At 44.9% G+C, this 19,876-nt stretch overlaps 1 protein-coding gene across 2 annotated transcripts in view; it reads left to right on the top strand.

The window, feature by feature from the left end:
* The window catches only part of DAXX (death domain associated protein), a 53,209-nt gene extending 34,393 nt beyond the window's left edge, over positions 1-18,816 (top strand). The window contains exons 6-8 of one of the 2 annotated variants that reach the window (XM_068250191.1): positions 2,671-3,874; positions 10,693-10,819; positions 18,338-18,816. In XM_068250191.1, coding sequence (XP_068106292.1) covers positions 2,671-3,874; positions 10,693-10,819; positions 18,338-18,391 — 1,385 coding nt within the window. In that variant the 3' untranslated portion in view covers positions 18,392-18,816. Of the gene's footprint in view, positions 1-2,670; positions 3,875-10,689; positions 10,820-18,337 lie in introns of both variants that reach the window. The other variant, XM_068250190.1, reaches the window with a different exon arrangement.
* Positions 18,817-19,876: the final 1,060 nt, after the last annotated feature.

The raw sequence follows: 19,876 nt of genomic DNA, 5'->3' as shown, positions 1-19,876 counted from the left end.
ATTTTTTTAAGTCCATGATTGATATAAAACAAAAAGCTGGATTAGACCGGGCGCTTTACATTTGCCCCTCTCTGCTCATTTATCTTATTCATAGTCAATGCTGAAGAAAAAATGGTGAAATAATTATTTTTATTTAGAGACCTAGGCCCATATGCAATTAACTTTTTCTCTTGCGTTTTTGTTTTAATGTTCTCTATAACCACTTAGACAAGCAGGCCTATTAAATGTCCTGCTGGAGCCTCTTAGTTAAGCGGCACTGCTGCGCTGTGTGCGCGCACGTGAGAAAAGTAAAAAACATACACAAAATACACCTTTATTTCCAAATATATTGTCACCATACTTTGTACTAGGGACATAATTAAAATCTTGTGATACCCAGGACAAATAGGCAGATAAAATGTGTGGGTTTTATGTACAGTAGCAGTATTTATATTAAAACTATAGGGGATGAAATTGGAGAAATAGTGTATTTTTTAATTTTTTTCCTTGTTTTTCCCTTTAAAATGCATAGAAAATAAAGTAATTACTGAAAACAAATATCAACACCAAAAAGCCCAATTGGTGGTGAAAAAAAGAGATGGATCATTTCATTGTGATTAGTAGTGATTAGAGACACTGAAGCGAAAAAAAAATTACGCTATTATGATTTGTATGTGTAGTGCAGCTAAAAAATAAAACATTAAGATCAGATACATCATTCTAATTGTTTCCAGTACAGGAAGAGTTAAGAAACTCCAGTTGTTATCTCTATGCAAAAAAGCCATTAAGCTCTACAACTTTCAAAGTCGTGGAGAGGGCTGTCTTCTGACTTTTATTATCTCAACTGTAAGTAAACAAATGTCTTTTTCTCTGCCAGAGGAGCGGTCATTAGTTCAGACTGCTCTGAAAGAATCATTTTGAATGCTGAGTGTTGTGTAATCTGCACATATTAGTGAATGATGCAATGTTAGGAAAAAACACTATATACCTGAAAATAAAAATATGAGAATATTTTCTTTGCTGCTAATCTTCTAGTAATTATTCATAGTACACAACCAATTCATTATATCATATTTTTTTTTCCGCTTTAGTGTCTCTTTAAGCTATTGGCAAATGAAAGGGATGAGCACGGAAAGATGGAAATCGCACTTGTCAGTTAGGGTAAAACCCCTTTGGAGTGAAGTGGTTAAAATAACTTTTCGGCACTTTGCAAAGTATCAAAAAGTAGGTGAAAAGTACTCCAAATAATTTAGAATTTCTGGCCTGCTGGTGCTTTAAAAGGCTTTATAATGACAATGTGTGAAAATATCACCCAGGAGAAAACTTATGCGATAATGGTAATTGCATATGGGCCGTGGACTGTTACAATATCTGTTTGGTTCTCTGCCTTTCCCTCCATCAGTCACCGTTTTATGAATAGCCGCACTATATGAGTCTGTAACATAACAAGCTTAGAACCCCCTTCAAGATTTTATTGCTGTACTTAAAGGGAACCTAAACTGAGTGGCATATGGATATTTCGTTTTAAACAATACCAGTTGCCTGGCAGTCCTGCTGATCTCTTTGGCTGCAGTAGTGGCTGAATCACACACCTGAAACAAGCATGCAGCTAATCCAGTCTGACTTCAGTCAGAGCACCTATGCTGCATGCTTGTTGAGGGGCTGTGGATAAAAGTATTAAGCCCAATCTACACGATACGATTCTTTGTATGATTCGATTAAATCCGACATGTCCGATCGGGATTCGATTCGATGCAATTTGATTTGCTATTGTTTTGCAATTGCAAATTAAACTGAATCGAATCCCAATCGGACATGTCGGATTTAATCGAATCGTAATCGACTCGTACAAAGAATCGTATCGTGTAGATTGGGCTTTAGAGACACAGGATCAGCTGGAGAGTCAGGCAACTGGTATTATTTTAAAAGGAAAAATCCATATCCTGCTCAGTTTAGGTTCCCTTTTAAAGTAAACCTAACTGAATTTTTTTTTTTAAATGAACATACGCACGTTCTACTTACCTACCGAAAAGTTTGCTTTACAATCTTTCTCCTTTCCCGCATCTCCTGTTTGTCCACTGTGATCAATGGAATATTCCACCATCCATTTTAAAAATGGCGATGATCCTGTCACAAGTTGTGGGACAGTAAGAAAAGTGAATAGAAAAGTTTTTCTATACATACGTGGGGCTTTCTCCAGCCCACTCCGCTCACATCTCTTCCTCGCCGTGGTCTAAAGCCTCCTAGATATTCCCATAGCAGCCACGTTCTCTGCGGCCAGTCGGCATCAAGACAGGCAGGTGCGCTCCACTGTCTTGGTCCCATGCCTGGGAGGATTCTGTGCCTGCCCAGTAGTACTGCGCAGTCACTCACCACTCCTGGCAACTGGAGTGGGGCAGATGCATGTGGCCAGACCGCGCATGTGCAGTATGCCCAACTGGCTGCGGAGATGGGGCTGCTACCAGGAGATCTAGGAGGCTTTAGTCTGCAGCGAGGGGGCTGGAGGGTATCCCCAGGTATGTATAAAGCTTTCCTATTCACTCATCTCGGGTTCCCTTTAAGCTGTATTAGTTTCAGGGTCAGGAAGAGAGGAGGGACGCAGAAAACAACTTTGTTACATTGTTTGAAAACAATTTGGTGTAAGCTGAAATTCCTATTATAACAGAACATTTTATTTCTCTTCTGTTGTAGAAGACATCCCTGCTGAAGAAGGGAATGACACCGATCAAAAGATGGAGGAGACATCTGAGACCTCCGAGCCTCAGAACCTTTCTCCTGGCAATGCAGAAGGTGAAAACGTTGAAGACTGTGAGGAGTATGGAGAAGGGGAGGTGATGGAGGATGAGGGTGAAGATGGTGAAGAACCGGAATCATCTCCAGGTTCTACATCTCTGTCTCCTGAGAAGGACAGCCCCAGTGCATTCCAAGAATCTGACCCAGACGTAGGCAGTTGTCCTTCTCCTGACCAAGATACCAACAGCCCAGCTGTTGTACAGATAATGGAGGAAGCCACAGAACAAGAAAGGGATAATATAACCGATTGTGTCGTCTGTGAGGAGTCAAATGCTGGGAATGAAACTAAAGATCAGCTGGAGGATAGTGGTCTTGAAGAAGACGTTGCAGAAAGCAGAGGAGAGGAGGCAGAAACAGGAGATGTGCCTTACGTAGAGGATATAACGTCTACCAACAACGAACAGGGTTCAAAGACTTGTACAAGCACAAAAACTGAATCTCTAATAACTGATGAGAGCCCATTGCTAAGACACAGAGAGAGCTTGATGGCACAAAAGGAGAGCCCTTTGACCAAGCCAAAGGAGGTGAAGGTCAACAGATTAGACAAATTCATCAGCAAACTTACAGGATCTGTCTGCAAGGATACCGTCAAGAAGAAAGCAATGCAACGAGAGGCCGCATCCTCGGACAGTGACCAAGAATGTTCCACACTTGGGAATAATGAAACCACCTCTTCAGGGAGCTCACCCAAGTCATACGCCAAGGAACAGAGCAGTAATGGGAAGTTGGTCTGTGTAGATACTCCTAAAAACAGCTGGGACTCTGTACGCAAGATTGCCTTCAGACAAGGGCAAGACGCAGAAGAAGGCACAGATGTCTTTCACTTGAGTAGTTGTAAAGATAGCCCTGACAGCGATACTAGCAATGGAGTTCACAGAGCCTCAGTAAGGCCAACAACTCCTGTTAATCGCTTAAAGCGAAAAAACAGGGACACGTCCAAGAACTCTGGTATGGTAATAAAGGTGGAGGAAGAGAGAACATCGAGCAGAAAGAGAAAGGGCATTGCACAGAGGTGGACTGAGAATGGCAGAACAGAGTGCAATGGGAGGCAACATGGGGAAGATCAAAGCCAACAAAACGCCAAGAGAGCCAAAGTTGACTGGTGAGATACTGTGGGACGGAGGGGTGGGGAGGTTGAAGGAACTGTTGACTGGAAATATATTATGGGACGGAGGGTCAGGGAAATTGCGGGAACTGTTAACTGGTGAGAAATTGGGGGGGGGGGGGGGGGGGGGTTGCGGGAACACTTGACTGGTGAGAAATGATGGGAGGGGCAGGGGGAAGGAGAGATTGCTGGAACTGTTGACTGGTGAGAAATGGTGGGACGGAAGGGGGAGAGGGGAGATTGCTGGAACTGTTGACTGGTGAGATATTGGGTGAAGTGGGGTTGTGTGGGAACTGGGCAGAAGTCTTCAAGGAGGCCAGGCGGATAGCAATTAAAACTTGACACAGGTTCTAAACTTTCAGTAACATACCACGTAAACCATTCATTCTCAGCAAAATCTAGCTCCAATCTAGTGTACAGTAGGGATGATCAGTCATGCAAATTATTCCGCGTTGATGCACATTTTTATGCAAATATGTGCAGCTTGAAAATGAACCAATCAATTTAAACCTGGTTTTAAATTGATTGGTCCAGTTGCAAACTGCATACATTTGCATAAAAAATTGCATAATTTCGGAAGTATTTTCATCTCATTGATCATCCCTAGTGTACAGCCGTTAATTCAAGAAGACCTATTCAGTAAAAAAAAAAAAAAAGACAGGGTTGAGAAGCCTTTCCCTAGACTAGAGTACCTAAAATTGTAACCTTTAGGGCTGGAACCCACAGGAGCGCTTTTGGCAGCGTTTTGGCAGCACTGCGATACACTAGCAGTTTGCCAAAACGCTGGGCTAATGTTAATGGATGGGTCAACTTCCACAGGAGCGTTTGTGTTTCCCAGAAACGCAAACGCAGGACCTGCAGCATTTTGGGAGCGTTAGCGCTTCAATGTAAAGTATTGAAACGCTAGCAGAAACGCTCAGCAAAACCTAAACTGAGCGGTTTTGCTAGCGTTTTGCGGTTCAGCACACTGTAACAAAATGAAAAATAATTCACAGGACCAATCAGGATCAAAACGCAAAACGCTAGGCACCTGCTGGGGAAAAAAATACAATGTTGCAAAACACGACCAAAAATGCGCATGAATCCGCTTGCAAACCGCTCAGACAAAACGCTAGCGGTTGCATTTTGCGTTTGCGGTTTTCAGTGGGTTCCAGGCCTAACTTGGTATGCATTAAAATCACAATGGAGATGCAGGTGTATAAATGCAGTGTTCAATGCCTGCAACAAATGAGCACCAATGCTGGAAGAGGCGCATCACCTGTAGACTTGACTGCCAAAATGTCAGCTTTAGAGCTGGTTTGTCTTGTAAAGCTGACTGTGATGTCCTTTTTAGTCAAAACTACCCCCCCCCCCCCTTAAGCATCTACCTCAGATAACCTGCAATGGTCCTCCAGGACAGTACAAGTGAGGTGTAAAGTGATTTACAGACTACACCTACATTCTAACATGTTTCACCCTGAGATGGAGCTTCATCGGAGGGCAGACAATATAAAGCTGTGCAAAATAGAAAAAATAAATCCCCCACCCCCCCCTCACAGGGTAACAAGAAGCTTAGTAGTAGTTGAAATACAAATCTATAGGAGCAGACTAGAAATGTTGACTGTAAGGGCTAAGAATCCAGGGCTGCAAATGACAGTCAGTTGTCACTGATCTAGACCTGAAAAACAAACCCTTGCATAGCTGAGAAACTCTTCAGAACAGATAGGAAAAGAAAATCAGTAGTTCAAGACTGCTCCTCCTCCCTCTTCTGCAAGGTATACACAGCAGAGCAGTGTAATATTTGCAATGAAAGAGGAAATGTCTGGCACTGCTGATAAGCTTTGAGTGTTCAAACACACTGGTGCAAATGCAAAGTAGTACCTGCTGATTGAGCAGGTGGTGGGTTCAGGGCACTGACCTATGCCTGACGGCTGTTTCACTATGAGGGAGCTTCTCCCGAGGCAAAATCGCCACCCTGATTTGCCTTGGAGGGAAGCCTCTTTAGTATTCAGAGGCTTCCAACTCCCGAGGCAAGTACCCAATAGGGGCACTTTTTTCACTTCAGGGTCCCTTTAACCCCTTGAGGACATAGGCATATAAACCCCTCCCTTAAGGACCAGCGCCTTCTTCCGTTAGTCAGGCATGGGTGTCCCCAGTATAGGTAGCAGCCATTACTCACCTCCCCAGGTTCAGTGAGGAGCAGCACTACCCTCCGCCTCTTTCCCCGTCGTCCAGCCTCGCACTGCCGCTAAGTTGTGGTTCCCGGCTTGATGACGTCATCAAGCCGGGACCCGGAACTAGAGGCAGTGCGAGGCTGGTTGCCGGGCAAAGTGGAGGGGGAGGGACGAGGAGTCAGTCCTTTTCTTCTGCCGCTGCTTCAGTAATCACTGCGATCGGCGGATATCATAGTCATCAGGAGTCAATCGCCATGGCTCCTGATCAGCGAAGGGAGATGTCAGCTGAATTTCTCCATTCGGGGTGGGAGAGATCGCGGCGGGACTAAAAGGACATTACAGCTGCGTCCTGTCCTCACTGTGATGTTCCCCGCGCGTGCGTCCTGAGTGGTTATGTCGCTGGCCAAAACGCAAACTTCTCACTGTAAAAGCATTTTATATATTTTGTACCGGAGTACAACAAAAAACTGGTTGACTTGACTATATTAAGAGGGGACCTTTATCCTCCACCGTTGGTCCTGCTGGAATGCTTGTTCCCAGTTGATCCGTTGCTTGTGGCCCCTCCCTAGCACCCTTGTAGTGTAATAAATCATGTAGTCTGTGAACCAGAGTGTTCAAAATCACTTTTTAAAAATATTAAGCCGAGTGCAGCACTGACCTATTTATGGCAGTTGTTTGAGACAGGTGGGATTTCACTTTTTGGAACTGTCATACAAGTTGTGCTTGCAATGGATTGTGGTTAGTGAGTAGAACTGGAAAGGCAGCCATGTAAAATGCTTTCTGTGCCTATGTAAGCAACAACACTTTTCCATGTATGTCTTCAGTGTGACCTTCCTTGTAGTGACAAGAACCACTATCGAGATTTTAAATTTAAAAAAACACATGAAAACACATTGTACATTTCTTTTCCCAGAGCAAAATGTGCTATGTTACTTTTCTCCTATGTTGCTGACACCTACAGTAGGTAATACAAATCTGACAGACATGTCAGGTTTTGGACTAGCCCATCTCCTGATGGGGGGATTCTGAGGGTCGACTTTATTTTCAAAAGCAGTTAGTGAATGGCAGTTGCTGAGTCCAGATGTCAGAATAGTGTACAAACTATTGGGGGTAGCCTGCATCTTTGCACAGATCATTTTGTAAAGAATAAATGAAACGCTGATCATCGCCCATGAATAGATAGCCTAGACAAAAACCTGTCAGATTTCTACTACCCACTGTAAGTGACAGCAACATAGGAGAAAAGGGATTTATAGCTCATTTTACTCTGGAAAAAACGTACTACTTATTTGTATGTGTCTACGTGTATGTACAGGGAGTGCAGAATTATTAGGCAAGTTGTATTTTTGAGGAATAATTTTATTATTGAACAACCATGTTCTCAATGAACCCAAAAAACTCATTAATATCAAAGCTGAATATTTTTGAAAGTAGTTTTTAGTTTGTTTTTAGTTTTAGCTATTTTAGGGGGATATCTGTGTGTGCAGGTGACTATTACTGTGCATAATTATTAGGCAACTTAACAAAAAACAAATATACACCCATTTCAATTATTTATTTTTACCAGTGAAACCAATATAACATCTCAACATTCACAAATATACATTTCTGACATTCAAAAACAAAACAAATCAGTGACCAATATAGCCACCTTTTTTTGCAAGGACACTCAAAAGCCTGCCATCCATGGATTCTGTCAGTGTTTTGATCTGTTCACCATCAACATTGCGTGCAGCAGCAACCACAGCCTCCCAGACACTGTTAAGAGAGGTGTACTGTTTTCCCTCCTTGAAAATCTCACATTTTATGATGGACCACAGGTACTCAATGGGGTTCAGATCAGGTGAACAAGGAGGCCATGTCATTAGTTTTTCTTTTTATACCCTTTCTTGCCAGCCACGCTGTGGAGAACTTGTGTGATGGAGCATTGTCCTGCATGAAAATCATGTTTTTCTTGAAGGATGCAGACTTCTTCCTGTACCACTGCTTGAAGAAGGTGTCTTCCAGAAACTGGCAGTAGGACTGGGAGTTGAGCTTGACTTCATCCTCAACCCGAAAAGGTCCCACAAGCTCATCTTTGATGATACCAGCCCAAACCAGTACTCCACCTCCACCTTGCTGGTGTCTGAGTCGGACTGGAGCTCTCTGCCCTTTACCAATCCAGCCACGAGCCCATCCATCTGGCCCATTAAGACTCACTCATTTCATCAGTCCATAAAACCTTAGAAAAATCTTGAGATATTGACGTTTCAGCTTGTGTGTCTTGTTCAATGGTGGTCATCTTTCAGCCTTTCTTGCATGTCTCTGAGTATTGCACACCTTGTGGTTTTGGGCACTCCAGTGATGTTGCAGCTCTGAAATATGGCCAAACTGGTGGCAAGTGGCATCTTGGCAGCTGTACGCTTGAATTTTTCTCAGTTCATGGGCAGTTATTTTGCGCCTTGGTTTTTCCACACGCTTCTAGCGACCCTGTTGACTATTTTGAATGAAACGCTTGATTGTTCAATGATCACGCTTCAGAAGCTTTGCAATTTTAAGAATGCTGCATCCCTCTGCAAGATATCTCACTATTTTTGACTTTTTTGAGCCTGTCAAGTCCTTCTTTTGACCCATTTTGCCAAAGGAAAGGAAGTTGCCTAATAATTATGCACACCTGATATAGGGTGTTGATGTCATTAGACCACACCCCTTCTCATTACAGAGATGCACATCACCTAACATGCTTAACCTCCTTGCCGCTTATCCCGAGCTTCAGCTCGGGGTAACCTGCGCAGGAGGATTTCTCAGGCCCCGCTGGGCCGATTTGCATAATTTTTTTTCTCCTACACGCAGCTAGCACTTTGCTAGCTGCGTGTAGTACGTGATTGCCGCCGCTACCAGCCGATTCGCCGCTACCCCCCCGAGCCGTCTCCCTCCCCCCCCCCCCCCAGACCCCTGCGCAGCCTGGCCAATCAGGGCCAGGCAGCGCTGAGGGGTGGATCGGGATTCCCTATGACGTCCCGACGTCGATGACGTCATCCCGCCCCGTCGCCATGGCGACCGGGGAAGCCCAGCAGGAAATCCCGTCCTGAACGGGATTTCCTGCTTACTCCGATTGCCGGAAGCGATCGGAGTGGCTGCAGAGCTGCCGCTGCTCAGCGGCTATCATGTAGCGAGCCCTGGGCATGATTTTAAAAAAAGAAAATAAAAAAAAAGTGCTGCGCTGCCTCCTTGCCGGGGGAATTAGACCGGCAAGGAGGTTAATTTGTAGCAGCCTATACAGCTTGGAGTAAGACAACATGCATAAAGAGGATGATGTGGTCAAAATACTCATTTGCCTAATAATTCTGCACTCCCTGTATGTGTTTGTGTACTTATATTGTAGATACATTTTTTTTTTTTTTTGCAATAGTGGTCCTTTAAAGGACAACTGAGATGAGAAGAATATGGAGGCTGCCATATTTATTTGCTTTTAAGCAATATCAGTTGCCTGGCAGCCCTGCTGGTCTATTTGCCTGCAGTAGTGTGTGAAAACCCATAAAAACAAGCATACAAGTAATCTTGTCAGATCTGACAATATCAGAAACCCCTGATCTGCTGCATGCTTGTTCAGGGGCTATGGCTAAAAGTATTAGAGGCAGAAGATCAGCAGGATAGCCAGGCAACTGGTATTGCTTAAAAGGGAATAACTATGGCAGCCTTCATATCCATCTCATTGTAGTTGTTCTTTAAAGCAGAGCTTCCCAACCCTGTCCTCAAGGCCCACCAGCCGTACATGTTTTGCAGGAAACCACAAACATTCACAGGTGGGGTACAATCAGTGTCTCAGCAGAGCAGATTACCTAACTATGTGGATTTCCATAAAACATGCACTGTTGGTGGGCCTTGAGGACAGGGTTGGGGAATACTACTTTATAGGGAAGAATCAGTCAACCTAAAAAAGTTTCTTACCTGGAGCTTCTACCGGCCCGGTGCAGCCATCCTGTGCCCTCGCTTTCATTCCACGACCCTCCAGTCCCCTGCAGTGAATACGTTTCGGTGACTGGGCCCGTTGCCGGCCACTGCGCCTGTGCTGGGTTTAGCTAGACCTTAAAGGACACCAGAGGCGAAAATAAACTAATGAAATAAATGATTGCATCTATCTTCCTTCTCCTAAAAATGACTTAAAGATATTCCACAGTTTTATTTGTTTAAATCTACTTTTTAAGTTTTAACTGTTTTATTGTTTTTTGCTCAATGACACGTTCATTGAAGTATGCCAGAGCTAAAATCTTTGAACTAATGACCCCTTCTAACTGTTTCCTGCTCTCAGAAGCCATTTTCTGCTAGGAAAGTGTTTTATAGTTGGAATTTCTTATCAGTGAGGGTCACACTGTAGTCACTTCCTGTCTGAGTCAGGACTGAGTCAGCCACTTACATACCTGATGTTTAACTCTTTCAGGCAGGGAAAAATAAAAAGGAACACAGAATAGTTTGCTGTGCTAGGCACTGTACATACACATGTCTATCATCATGTCACATGTCACCTTAGGTATCCTGTAAGTATAGGTAGATTTGGGGATGGGGGTGCGCAGCAGCTGGTTTGGGATAGAGGGAGAGGGAAAATTAGAAGGCACAAACCTTTAAAATGGTGATTGATGTGTTTTTTTTTTTGTTTTTTTTTCTTCTTTGCCCTCCAAGCAGTTCTTATACTCGTCTCGCAAGCAACTCAGAGGCTGGCAGTGATAATGAGCACGACATAACTCTGGACCTGATGGTAACCTGCAGCCCACCTCAGACTCCGCCCAAGCCCACCATCCGGCATAATAAGGTGAGACAAAGAGGCACAGCGAGGATCTTAAACCCTGTAACGAAAAAACCTCCCCTGGTGGGGCTCTCACCTCGGGTGGGGGAAGCCTCCAGATCCTATTGAGGCTTCCCCCGTCGTCCTCGGTCCCGCAGCGGCGATAAAGCTCCCCAAACAGCGGGGATGTAAATATTTACCTTCCCGGCTCCAGCGCAGGCACAGTATCGGCACTCCGCTCAGAGATAGTCGACAATAGCCGATCGCTGTCGGGCCGCTCTACTGCGCAGGTGCAACAGCGCCCCTGCTGGAGCCAGGGAAGGTAAATATATCAGCGCTTGTCGAGGGAGGATTGCGGGACACTTCGGGGGAGCCAGCACTGAACTGCCTGCAGCTACAGGGGAGGGGGAAAGCCTCATTGGGACCCTGAGGCTTCCCCCTCCCGAGGTGAGTACCCCCTAGGGCAGGGGTAGGGAACCTATGGCTCGGGAGCCAGATGTGGCTCTTTTGATGGCTACATCTGGCTCACATACAAATCAGTAGGGGTTGATTCACTAAGCTACACTGCTCAAGCGGCACAGCTTAGTGCAGCAGCACAAGTAAAATTTTCAAAGTAGGCATGCTACTGCTGTAGCATGCACTACTAACTTACTCACGCTCCCCCCAAAACGAACAGCTGCTCCAATAGCCCCACTCTGGACCCTGTCAGGTTCAGTGACTTTGTGGACGAGATCCCGGTCACTTGACAGGCAGCCTATTGGTCCAAAGTGCGGGGATCTCATCCTACAAAGTGAATCAACTGTTGCTGAAACCCAAGAGAAGCTGAAGACCTGTCTGATACTTCCGCTGCCCGACGGATCAACTGTGTACACATCACCATGGCAACAGGGGCGTGAGCCCTCTGCTGTGCATGCGCACTGTCCCAGTTTGAAACATATTGTATGGCTCTCATGGCATTACATTTTAAAATATGTGGCGTTTATGGCTCTCTCAGCCAAAAAGGTTCCTGACCCCTGCCCTAGGGGAACTTTTTTTGTTACAGGCTCTCTTTAAAGCAAACCTGAAGCGATAATAAACTTGTGAGATAATGGATTGTTTGTGTAGTACAGCTAAGAAATAGAACAGTAGTAGCAAAGAAAAGTCTCTTATTGTTTTCCAGTACAGGAAGAGTTAAAAAAAAACTTCACTTGTTCTCTTCAAGGCTGTGGAGTTGGAGTTGGAGTCGGAGTCGTGGTTTCATAAACTGAGTAGTCGGAGTCGAGATTTTTGTACAAAATCCACAGCCCTGTTAAATATTAGACTAAGGAGTCGGAGTCGGGGGCATTTTGGTTACCCGGAGTCTGAGTTTGAGTTGGAGTTGTGGTTTCCTAAACTGAGGAGTCGGAGTTGGGAGTCGGAAGATTTTTGTACCGACTCCACAGCCCTGGTTATCTGTGCAAAGAGCTTCTCTGAGCTATTCCATCCACTGGGTGGAATACAGTCCTGTTTTCTGAAGCACTTAATCAGCCAAGAAACCGGGAGGGCTGGTTCACACTGCAAGAGCTTTTTCTAAGCGCCTGTGATTTTAAAAGGAACACAGAAATGGAGAAGCCAAACGCTCTGAAACCCCCGAAGCAGAAACACTCCACTGGTGCAGGATCAGGCAAGCCACGTTAGAAGTAGAATCAACAAGGAAGGATCCGCAGTCACAGTAAAAGCTGGTATTCTTTATTGAAACACGCCACAAAAAATGACACACATAGGACCAGGAAATGACTGACGCGTATCGGGCTCAAAATCTGCCGTTAATCATAGTCATACAGATTCTAAAAGAGGCGGAGACTTTATAGCAGGAGGGAGAGGAAAACCCCACACCCAATCGTCCCGAAAAAAGCCAACACCCCTTAAAGAGAACAGCATACATATTGTAATGAAAGACAACCCACATAGTTAAATAGAAATAGTGCATCATTACAAAAGTGCAAAAATGTAGCAAAATTTGTAAAAAAACATCTCAATATTAAAATTTCATACAAGTAGTACAGGTAAGTATAAAAAGTGGCAACTGAAAGAAAAGAGTATATTTTTTCTTAACTGTCATATATTAAACTGATGTCCCAACGGGTGTTTAAGCCATCAGGAAAGCGGGTACCCATACGATGGATCCAGAACGCTTCTCGTTTAAGGAGAAGCTTCTGGTGGTCGCCTCCCCTAAATGGGGTGACCACTCTTTCCACACCCTGGAATTTAAAGGAAGTCATATTACCACTATGGCAATTCTCAAAGTGTTTGGAAACAGCTGATTTTTTGAAAGTGTTCCAGCTTGTCGCACAGTAGTGTTCACCTATCCTCGCTCGAAGATTGCGGGTGGTGCACCCCACATACTGAATGCGGCAACTGGTGCACGTGATGACATAAATTGTATGTTTAGTATCACAATTGATATACTGCAAAATAGGGAAAGACTTGTTAGTAGTGTATGAGAAAATGGAAGTACCTCTATGGTGACATTTGCAATAATGACATGTGGTAAAACCACAGGGATAGGATCCTACTGTTCTTAGCCAAGTCGGAGTGCGTATAGAAGCCGGAGACCTGAAGAGGCTGGGGGACAAAAAAGACCCTAGGGTGCGTGCTTTACGAGATGAAAAACGGCACCCTGCGTCTAGAACCTGTTTAAGTTTCGGGTCTGAATGTAAAACAGGGAGATATTTTTTAATCGTATCAACAATATTTTTATATTCTAAACTGTATTCTGTCACAAACGTGACAGCACCCTTCCCTATTCGTTTTTGTCTGACCTTGCTATTGTCCAAAAGTTCATCTCTAGATTTTTTAGCCACTTTGTTCCGACTGGTCTTTAAGTGCTTATCTGTATATCCCCTCTGCCGTAGCCTACCCTCGATCAGACCGCACTCCTTATCAGCACCCTCCATAGTGGAGCAATTACGAATAGCTCTAACAAATTCTCCTGTTGGTATAGCATTAATTGTGTGCATAGGGTGACAGGAATTAGCTAAAAGGATAGAATTACCCGAAGTGGGTTTCCGAAAGGTACAAGTAGAAACCGTGTATGATACATGGTCTCCTGTCAACGTGAGATCTAGATAGTCTATCGAAGTTGCATGTGTATTCATAGTGAAAATTAAATTTAATTGATTATCATTAAGATAGTTCAAAAAAGGATCCAAGTTGTCGGGAGGACCCTCCCACACCAACAACAAGTCGTCTATGTATCTGCCATACCATTGTATATGGGAGGCAAAAGGATTGTCATCCCCAAAAATGCGGAGCTCCTCCCACCAGCCCATATATAAATTGGCCATGGAGGGGGAAAACTTAGCCCCCATGGAAGCCCCGCATCTCTGGAGATAGAATTGAGAATCAAAGACGAAGAAGTTGTGCGTGAGAAGGTACTCAACCGCTAGAAGTAAAAAGGACTGAAGTGACGAGTCAAAGGTAGAATATGTGGTTAAATGGAAATCTAGTGCATGGGGAATAGAGGAATATAGTGAAGTGACATCTAAGGTCACCCACCTAAAATTACGATTCCACCTGAAACTATTGAGACTAGAAAGAACATGTCTGGTATCTTGGAGATAACCCGGAAGTCTCGCCACTAGGGGCTGGAGATGTGCATCCACCCATTCGCCCAGGCGCTCACCCAAGGAGCCAATACCAGCGACAATTGGCCGGCCCCTTGGGGGGACGCCCGGTTTGTGGATCTTCGGGAGGTGGTGGAACACGGGGAGAACAGGGTGCAATGGACATAGAAACTCCGAGAGTCGCATGGTAAGCACCCCCATGTTCAACCCACATTCCAACAGCGCCCGAAGATCACACTGAAACTCCTGTGTAGGGTTGCGAGTCAAGGGTAGATACACATCCCTGTCCCCCAGTTGTCTCAGGGCCTCTGTTTTGTAGTCAGTGGCATCCAGGACCACGACCGCCCCACCCTTATCAGCTGAGCGTATGAGAATACTAGGATCACCATGTAATTCATTGAGAGCCTGACGCTCAGGGAGGGTGAGGTCGGAGGGGGCCCTGGACACCCTATCCAGGCTAGTCGGCTCCCTCTCTACCAAATCCTGAAATGTATCGATAACCGGGGATCTAGCATTGACCGGATAAAAAGAGGGATTAGAAACCTGAACAGGGACCACATCTCGTAGCTCAATGCCGGGTGGCCCAGTTTCATCCAATGACTGTAATGTCATAAGGGTTTTTATATCTACAAAAGGAGGAACATCGTTAATTTTCTTAACAGGAAAAGGTTCCTGTTTGTCTGAAATCTCAGTGTCATCTGAAAAATGTTTCTTAACCACAAGGTTTCTAACAAATTTGTTCAGGTCAAGAATAGTCCTGAACAAATTGAAGTGGTTGGAGGGTGCAAAAGAAAGTCCCCTAGACAGGAGTGCAGTCTGATCAAAAGTAAGTTCCTTGCTGGAAAGGTTAACCACATTATGAATATTGGGAACTATCTGGGTTGAGGATTTCTTGTGTTTTCTACCTGCTCTCCTGGTTTTCTTGGTTTTTGGCGTCTTTTTTTGTTGTTTCGGTTTCTTTTGAGAGGTTTGATAATAGGACAGAGACTGTACGGGTATCCCGGAAGTCTGTAATACCCGGGTTTCCCCCAATGTATCTGTGGAAGACGGGAAAATAGTTTGTAAAGTGCTTCGTGAGCAGTCGGAAAATTCCGATGTGTCAGACTGGGACCCCGAGGTGTCCTGGGGGCCAAAACTGACATTTTTTCTGGGAGTGAATTTTTTGAGGATAGATTTGGGTGACCTGTGGAAAGATTCCCACCTTCCCCATTCATAGACTACGTTTTTTTTGTAGTCATTAGTATCCCTCAAAAACTTCACTCTTTTTGTTTCCATGATAATCGTTTCCAATTTGCCTATATTTTGTTTCAATTTAGCATTAAGATCATCGTATGCAGCAAGGGAACCGTGCCTCGAGAAATCCTGAGTAGTTTTATCAATTTGTATTTTAAGATTTACAAGTTTTTGCTCCTCATAAACAACTATTAATTTCATTAGATTTAGAGAGCAATCTGAAAGAATCTGGTTCCACTCAAGGACAAATTTGTCTGAAAAAATGGTAGTAGGAACTTTTTTAATCCGAAGACCACGTGGCACAATTCCCTTGCTGATGTAATGTTTGAGGCTGGTGACATCCCACCACAAACGCACCTCCTTATCCAATAAGCATTCAAGAGTATTACAGATAGAATGCAAAGTAAGTTCCGGCTGCAAACTGCTGGTATGTTGATCACCAGAGAAAACACACGAACTTACTCTTGCGTTCAGAGTCTGCCATGAGATCTCCAAAAACATTCTCCTTAGCCAGAGGGTCAAAGTTATAGTTATGGGAAACCTCCATCTCGGATACATTGTCAACATTGGCTTTAAGAGAAACTAGTTTAGCCTCAGTGTCAATATCTGCAGAGTCAATCATATTAACAACAATATCATTGTAAAGAGTTCCGTTTGAGGAAGTATCCCCCTCCACAACCTGGTTATCAACTGGCAAAGCAGATGTTATAGCACTGAACAAAGGCATATCACATGAAATAAATTGTGAGTGACCAACATGAGCAGATGGAACATTAACACGGGTATTGTCAAGTCTCTGAGAAGAAACTCCATTGGGCAGAGGAAAATAACCCACTTGTTGTCCAGCATACAGCATGTGTTGAGGCATGATGGTGGTAGCTGCAGGTAACATGTTGGGTAATGTCATATATGGCTGAAACGGGGGAAAACAATGCCTGACCGTAGAAGGCAATGAAGAAACAGTCTGAGAATGCATATGGTCAGATGGAATATGATTAAATACCTGGCCTCCAGACATGACTGGAAAAGATGTAGTAGGAAAAGTGATAGTCTGGCAAACGGAAGTAACTTGTGTATCTAGCATATGCTGCGATCCAGACGTTACATACAGGGCATCTTGATAGGATGTTCGCTTGGGTACAGCCCCCAAGCAAACTGGGACAGAGCCCATGGAAGCAGCACATGAAAATAGGGGATAATGTGAACTCACCAGATGTCCCGAGTCCATAGGCACAGCGGTATGCTCTGCGTGGTGTAAGGAAGGAACGGAAGAGGACAAGGAACAAGCGGCCATAGCACCATTGATGTTTTAGTGACATATTGGAGAGACTTTTCCTGGAGAAGCCAGCGTGGTGTCCGGACTCGCTGGTCCCCGCTGTGTCAAGACCATGACGTCACTTCCCCCGGATGCCTGCAGAACTCCAACACTGTGGGCGGAAGACGCCAGGCCGTGGCAGACTGGCAGCTGGCCAGTACCTCCTTGCATAGACGCCAGGCCGTGGCAGACTGGCGGCTGGCCAGCACCCCCCTGCACAGCGGAAAGACACGGGAACCCAGAACCACCACTCTCCAACCGAATGGGAGAAGACGACACCGAGCGGCCAGGAATCCAGGGCGCATCCGCCAGGTCAGTCGCAATAGGTACTTGCACTTCATGGGTACAGGTCATGGGCTTAACTTCCTTGTTAGTAAGCAACAAGGCAGCATGAGACCGCAACTCCATTCTGAATACCAGCTTTTACAACTTCGCTGTGACTGCGGATCCTTCCTTGTTGATTGTGATTTTAAAAGCTCTTGCTGTTGTAAAGCTCTGACTTGTTTATAAAATCACATCGTTCAAATTAGAACAATCACCCATAGCATTAGCTAGAACTTTTCAAATCACGCTAATAAAAGCTCCTGCAGTGTGAACCAGGCCAGAGAGACAGCTTGAGATAAGGTTTTACTGCAGAAAAGTTCAACCTGATAGGCGGGCAAAACTCGCTTGTGTAATACTGTGTAAAACAGGCAGGGCCAGATTTACCATAAGGCACTGGAGGCACGTGCTTACAGGCGCCTGATAATGGAAAAGCGGCTCACACTCCTCCCCTAGTGCCTCCCTCCCTCCTTCCCTACGCAGAGTCCTGATGAGAGTGTAAATGAGGGGATACCTACCCAGCTCTCTGCATTCCACTGTCCAAATCTCCCTTCAGTCGGGCATCTCTAGCTACTTAATATTGAGGGTTCTTCTGCCTACCGAATACCAAGGGGCACCTGTAGCTACCTATGAGGGGCAAGGGAAGTAAGAGAGAAGTGATAGCTGGGACAGCCAGCACACTTGCATTGCGGTTCAGCAGGGGTTTGTATGTTCATTGAGGGTGAAGTCTATGGTGCCAGGGCATCTGTGCTTATAGGCTCCTTTGAGATAAATCCGTGCCTGACCACAGGAGATGTATTGATTGTTGGGTGGTTACAGGACTAGTAACTACAACCCTGCAAAAACCCATATCTCCTTGCTGGAACGTAGCCTCTACGTCCCTCCCCGCTGTGCACTCCCGCTCGCAAATTGGCTGTCATAGGCTGAAGCCTATGACAGCCGATCGCAGGAGGAAGGGACCATTAAAAAAAAAAGAAGATAAAATACGTTTATTATTTTGAAAAAAAATAAGAAGTGGTTAAAATATAATTCCCTGTCACTTTTTTTTTTCCCCTTGTCCATTAAATATTTCTTGCTTTGTTTTCCCCACAGCTTGATGTCTCCACACAGTGCGACCCAGATGAAGTGATTGTTCTGTCGGATTGACAGCAGCTTGCAAGAACCTGGGACCATTGCGGGCCGTGCCTGGCTGGGTGTGAACTGGATATTAGCAGGGTAGCAGCAAGTGTGACTAATATGGAATTAGGGTGTGTTTGGAGATGAGATTTACATACGGAGAGTTTGCCGGACTCCCCTTACGTAGATAGTGGTTTGATCCGGATCCTCGGGGGTGGTCCCTGATGGGAGAAAGGATGCAGAAGGCTCCTTTCTTTGTGTGTAGAAGGTTGTCTGGAAAGCTGGAACTTTGAGATGGAATATTTGTGAGCGGGTAATTACCCTGGAGAATTTTAAACCTCTCTCTGGGTATTTTTAATATCTCCTCTCACTGACTTACTTTATTTTTATTTTGTAAAAAACAAAACGGAAAAAAAATCCAAAAAACCTTTGAAAATAAATCTCCATTTTATTAAGTCTTGCCTCCTGAATTTTCTGCATTGCGTTATAAATAGCTGAAAGTCTGTTCGGATATAGCCACGTAATTTGTTTACTGGGGGACATAGCTGTCATCTGGGGAATAACCAGTGTCTGGGGCACGGGTCCAGCAGCACGGGTCCAGCAGCACCTGAGGTAAAGATGACAAAGTGCTTCCTCCATTCCTTTTTGGAACAGTTGGCATAATACTGCTGTAAATAAGTGTAGGTGGTAAAATTACACAGGCATACGTAAATGAATGCATTTTGCCCTGAAATTGCATGAAACCATGGGTGTCAACCTCCAAAGTGGGCTGAAATTGTACACCGGGACCTCTTAGTCACGGGCCAACCTCAATGTCTACAGGCCACCTTCCTCACTTATAAAGTTCCCTGGTGTCTAATGCTTTCCCTCCAACCCCTATACAGTTCTTTGGTTTGCCCCCTACCCTCCCCCACATGGCTTCCCTCCAATACAGCTTCCCTGTTGGTCTTGAGTGGGCCAAACATAATGCAAAGTGGGGAAACCACTTGAGGGCCAAATTGAATGGCTCTAAGGTTCAGATTTGGCCTGCGGGCCGGAGTTTGACATGCATGCATAAAACTATCATGCTGTATAGTTAACTATCAATAGATGTTCTTTACGCCAAACCCCTTTAATAGGAAAACGTCTGCAATAAAAAAAATGGCAGTAAAGGAGGCTAAAGGTGTGTACACACGCACGACAGCAGCCAACGACGGGTCCGTCGGCACCTCCTGCTGGGCGGGCGGATCATTCAGGAACAGCCTTCTCAGTCCACCGACAGTACATACACACGCACTACTCTGTGCTGAAAACCCGCCCAGCGGGAGGTGCCAACAGACCCGTCGTTGGCTGCTGTAGTGCGTGTGTACGCACCTTAACAGTGCGTGGTGAGGGAGAACAGTAAATGGGTCGTGTCACACTTCCCTTCACAGTGTGGGGTTCCCTGTGGAGATGGACTGTCTCGCCAAATCCACGTCAGTCTCTGACAAATTGTTTTAAAGATGGGGAAATTGTGGTTTGTTTGTTTTTTCAAGG

This window comes from Hyperolius riggenbachi, chromosome 8, assembly GCF_040937935.1.
Source record: "Hyperolius riggenbachi isolate aHypRig1 chromosome 8, aHypRig1.pri, whole genome shotgun sequence".
Classification (NCBI taxonomy): Eukaryota; Metazoa; Chordata; class Amphibia; order Anura; family Hyperoliidae; genus Hyperolius; species Hyperolius riggenbachi.
The sequence above is the reverse complement of the archived record's forward strand: the minus strand, read 5'-3'. Positions and strand labels throughout refer to the sequence as shown.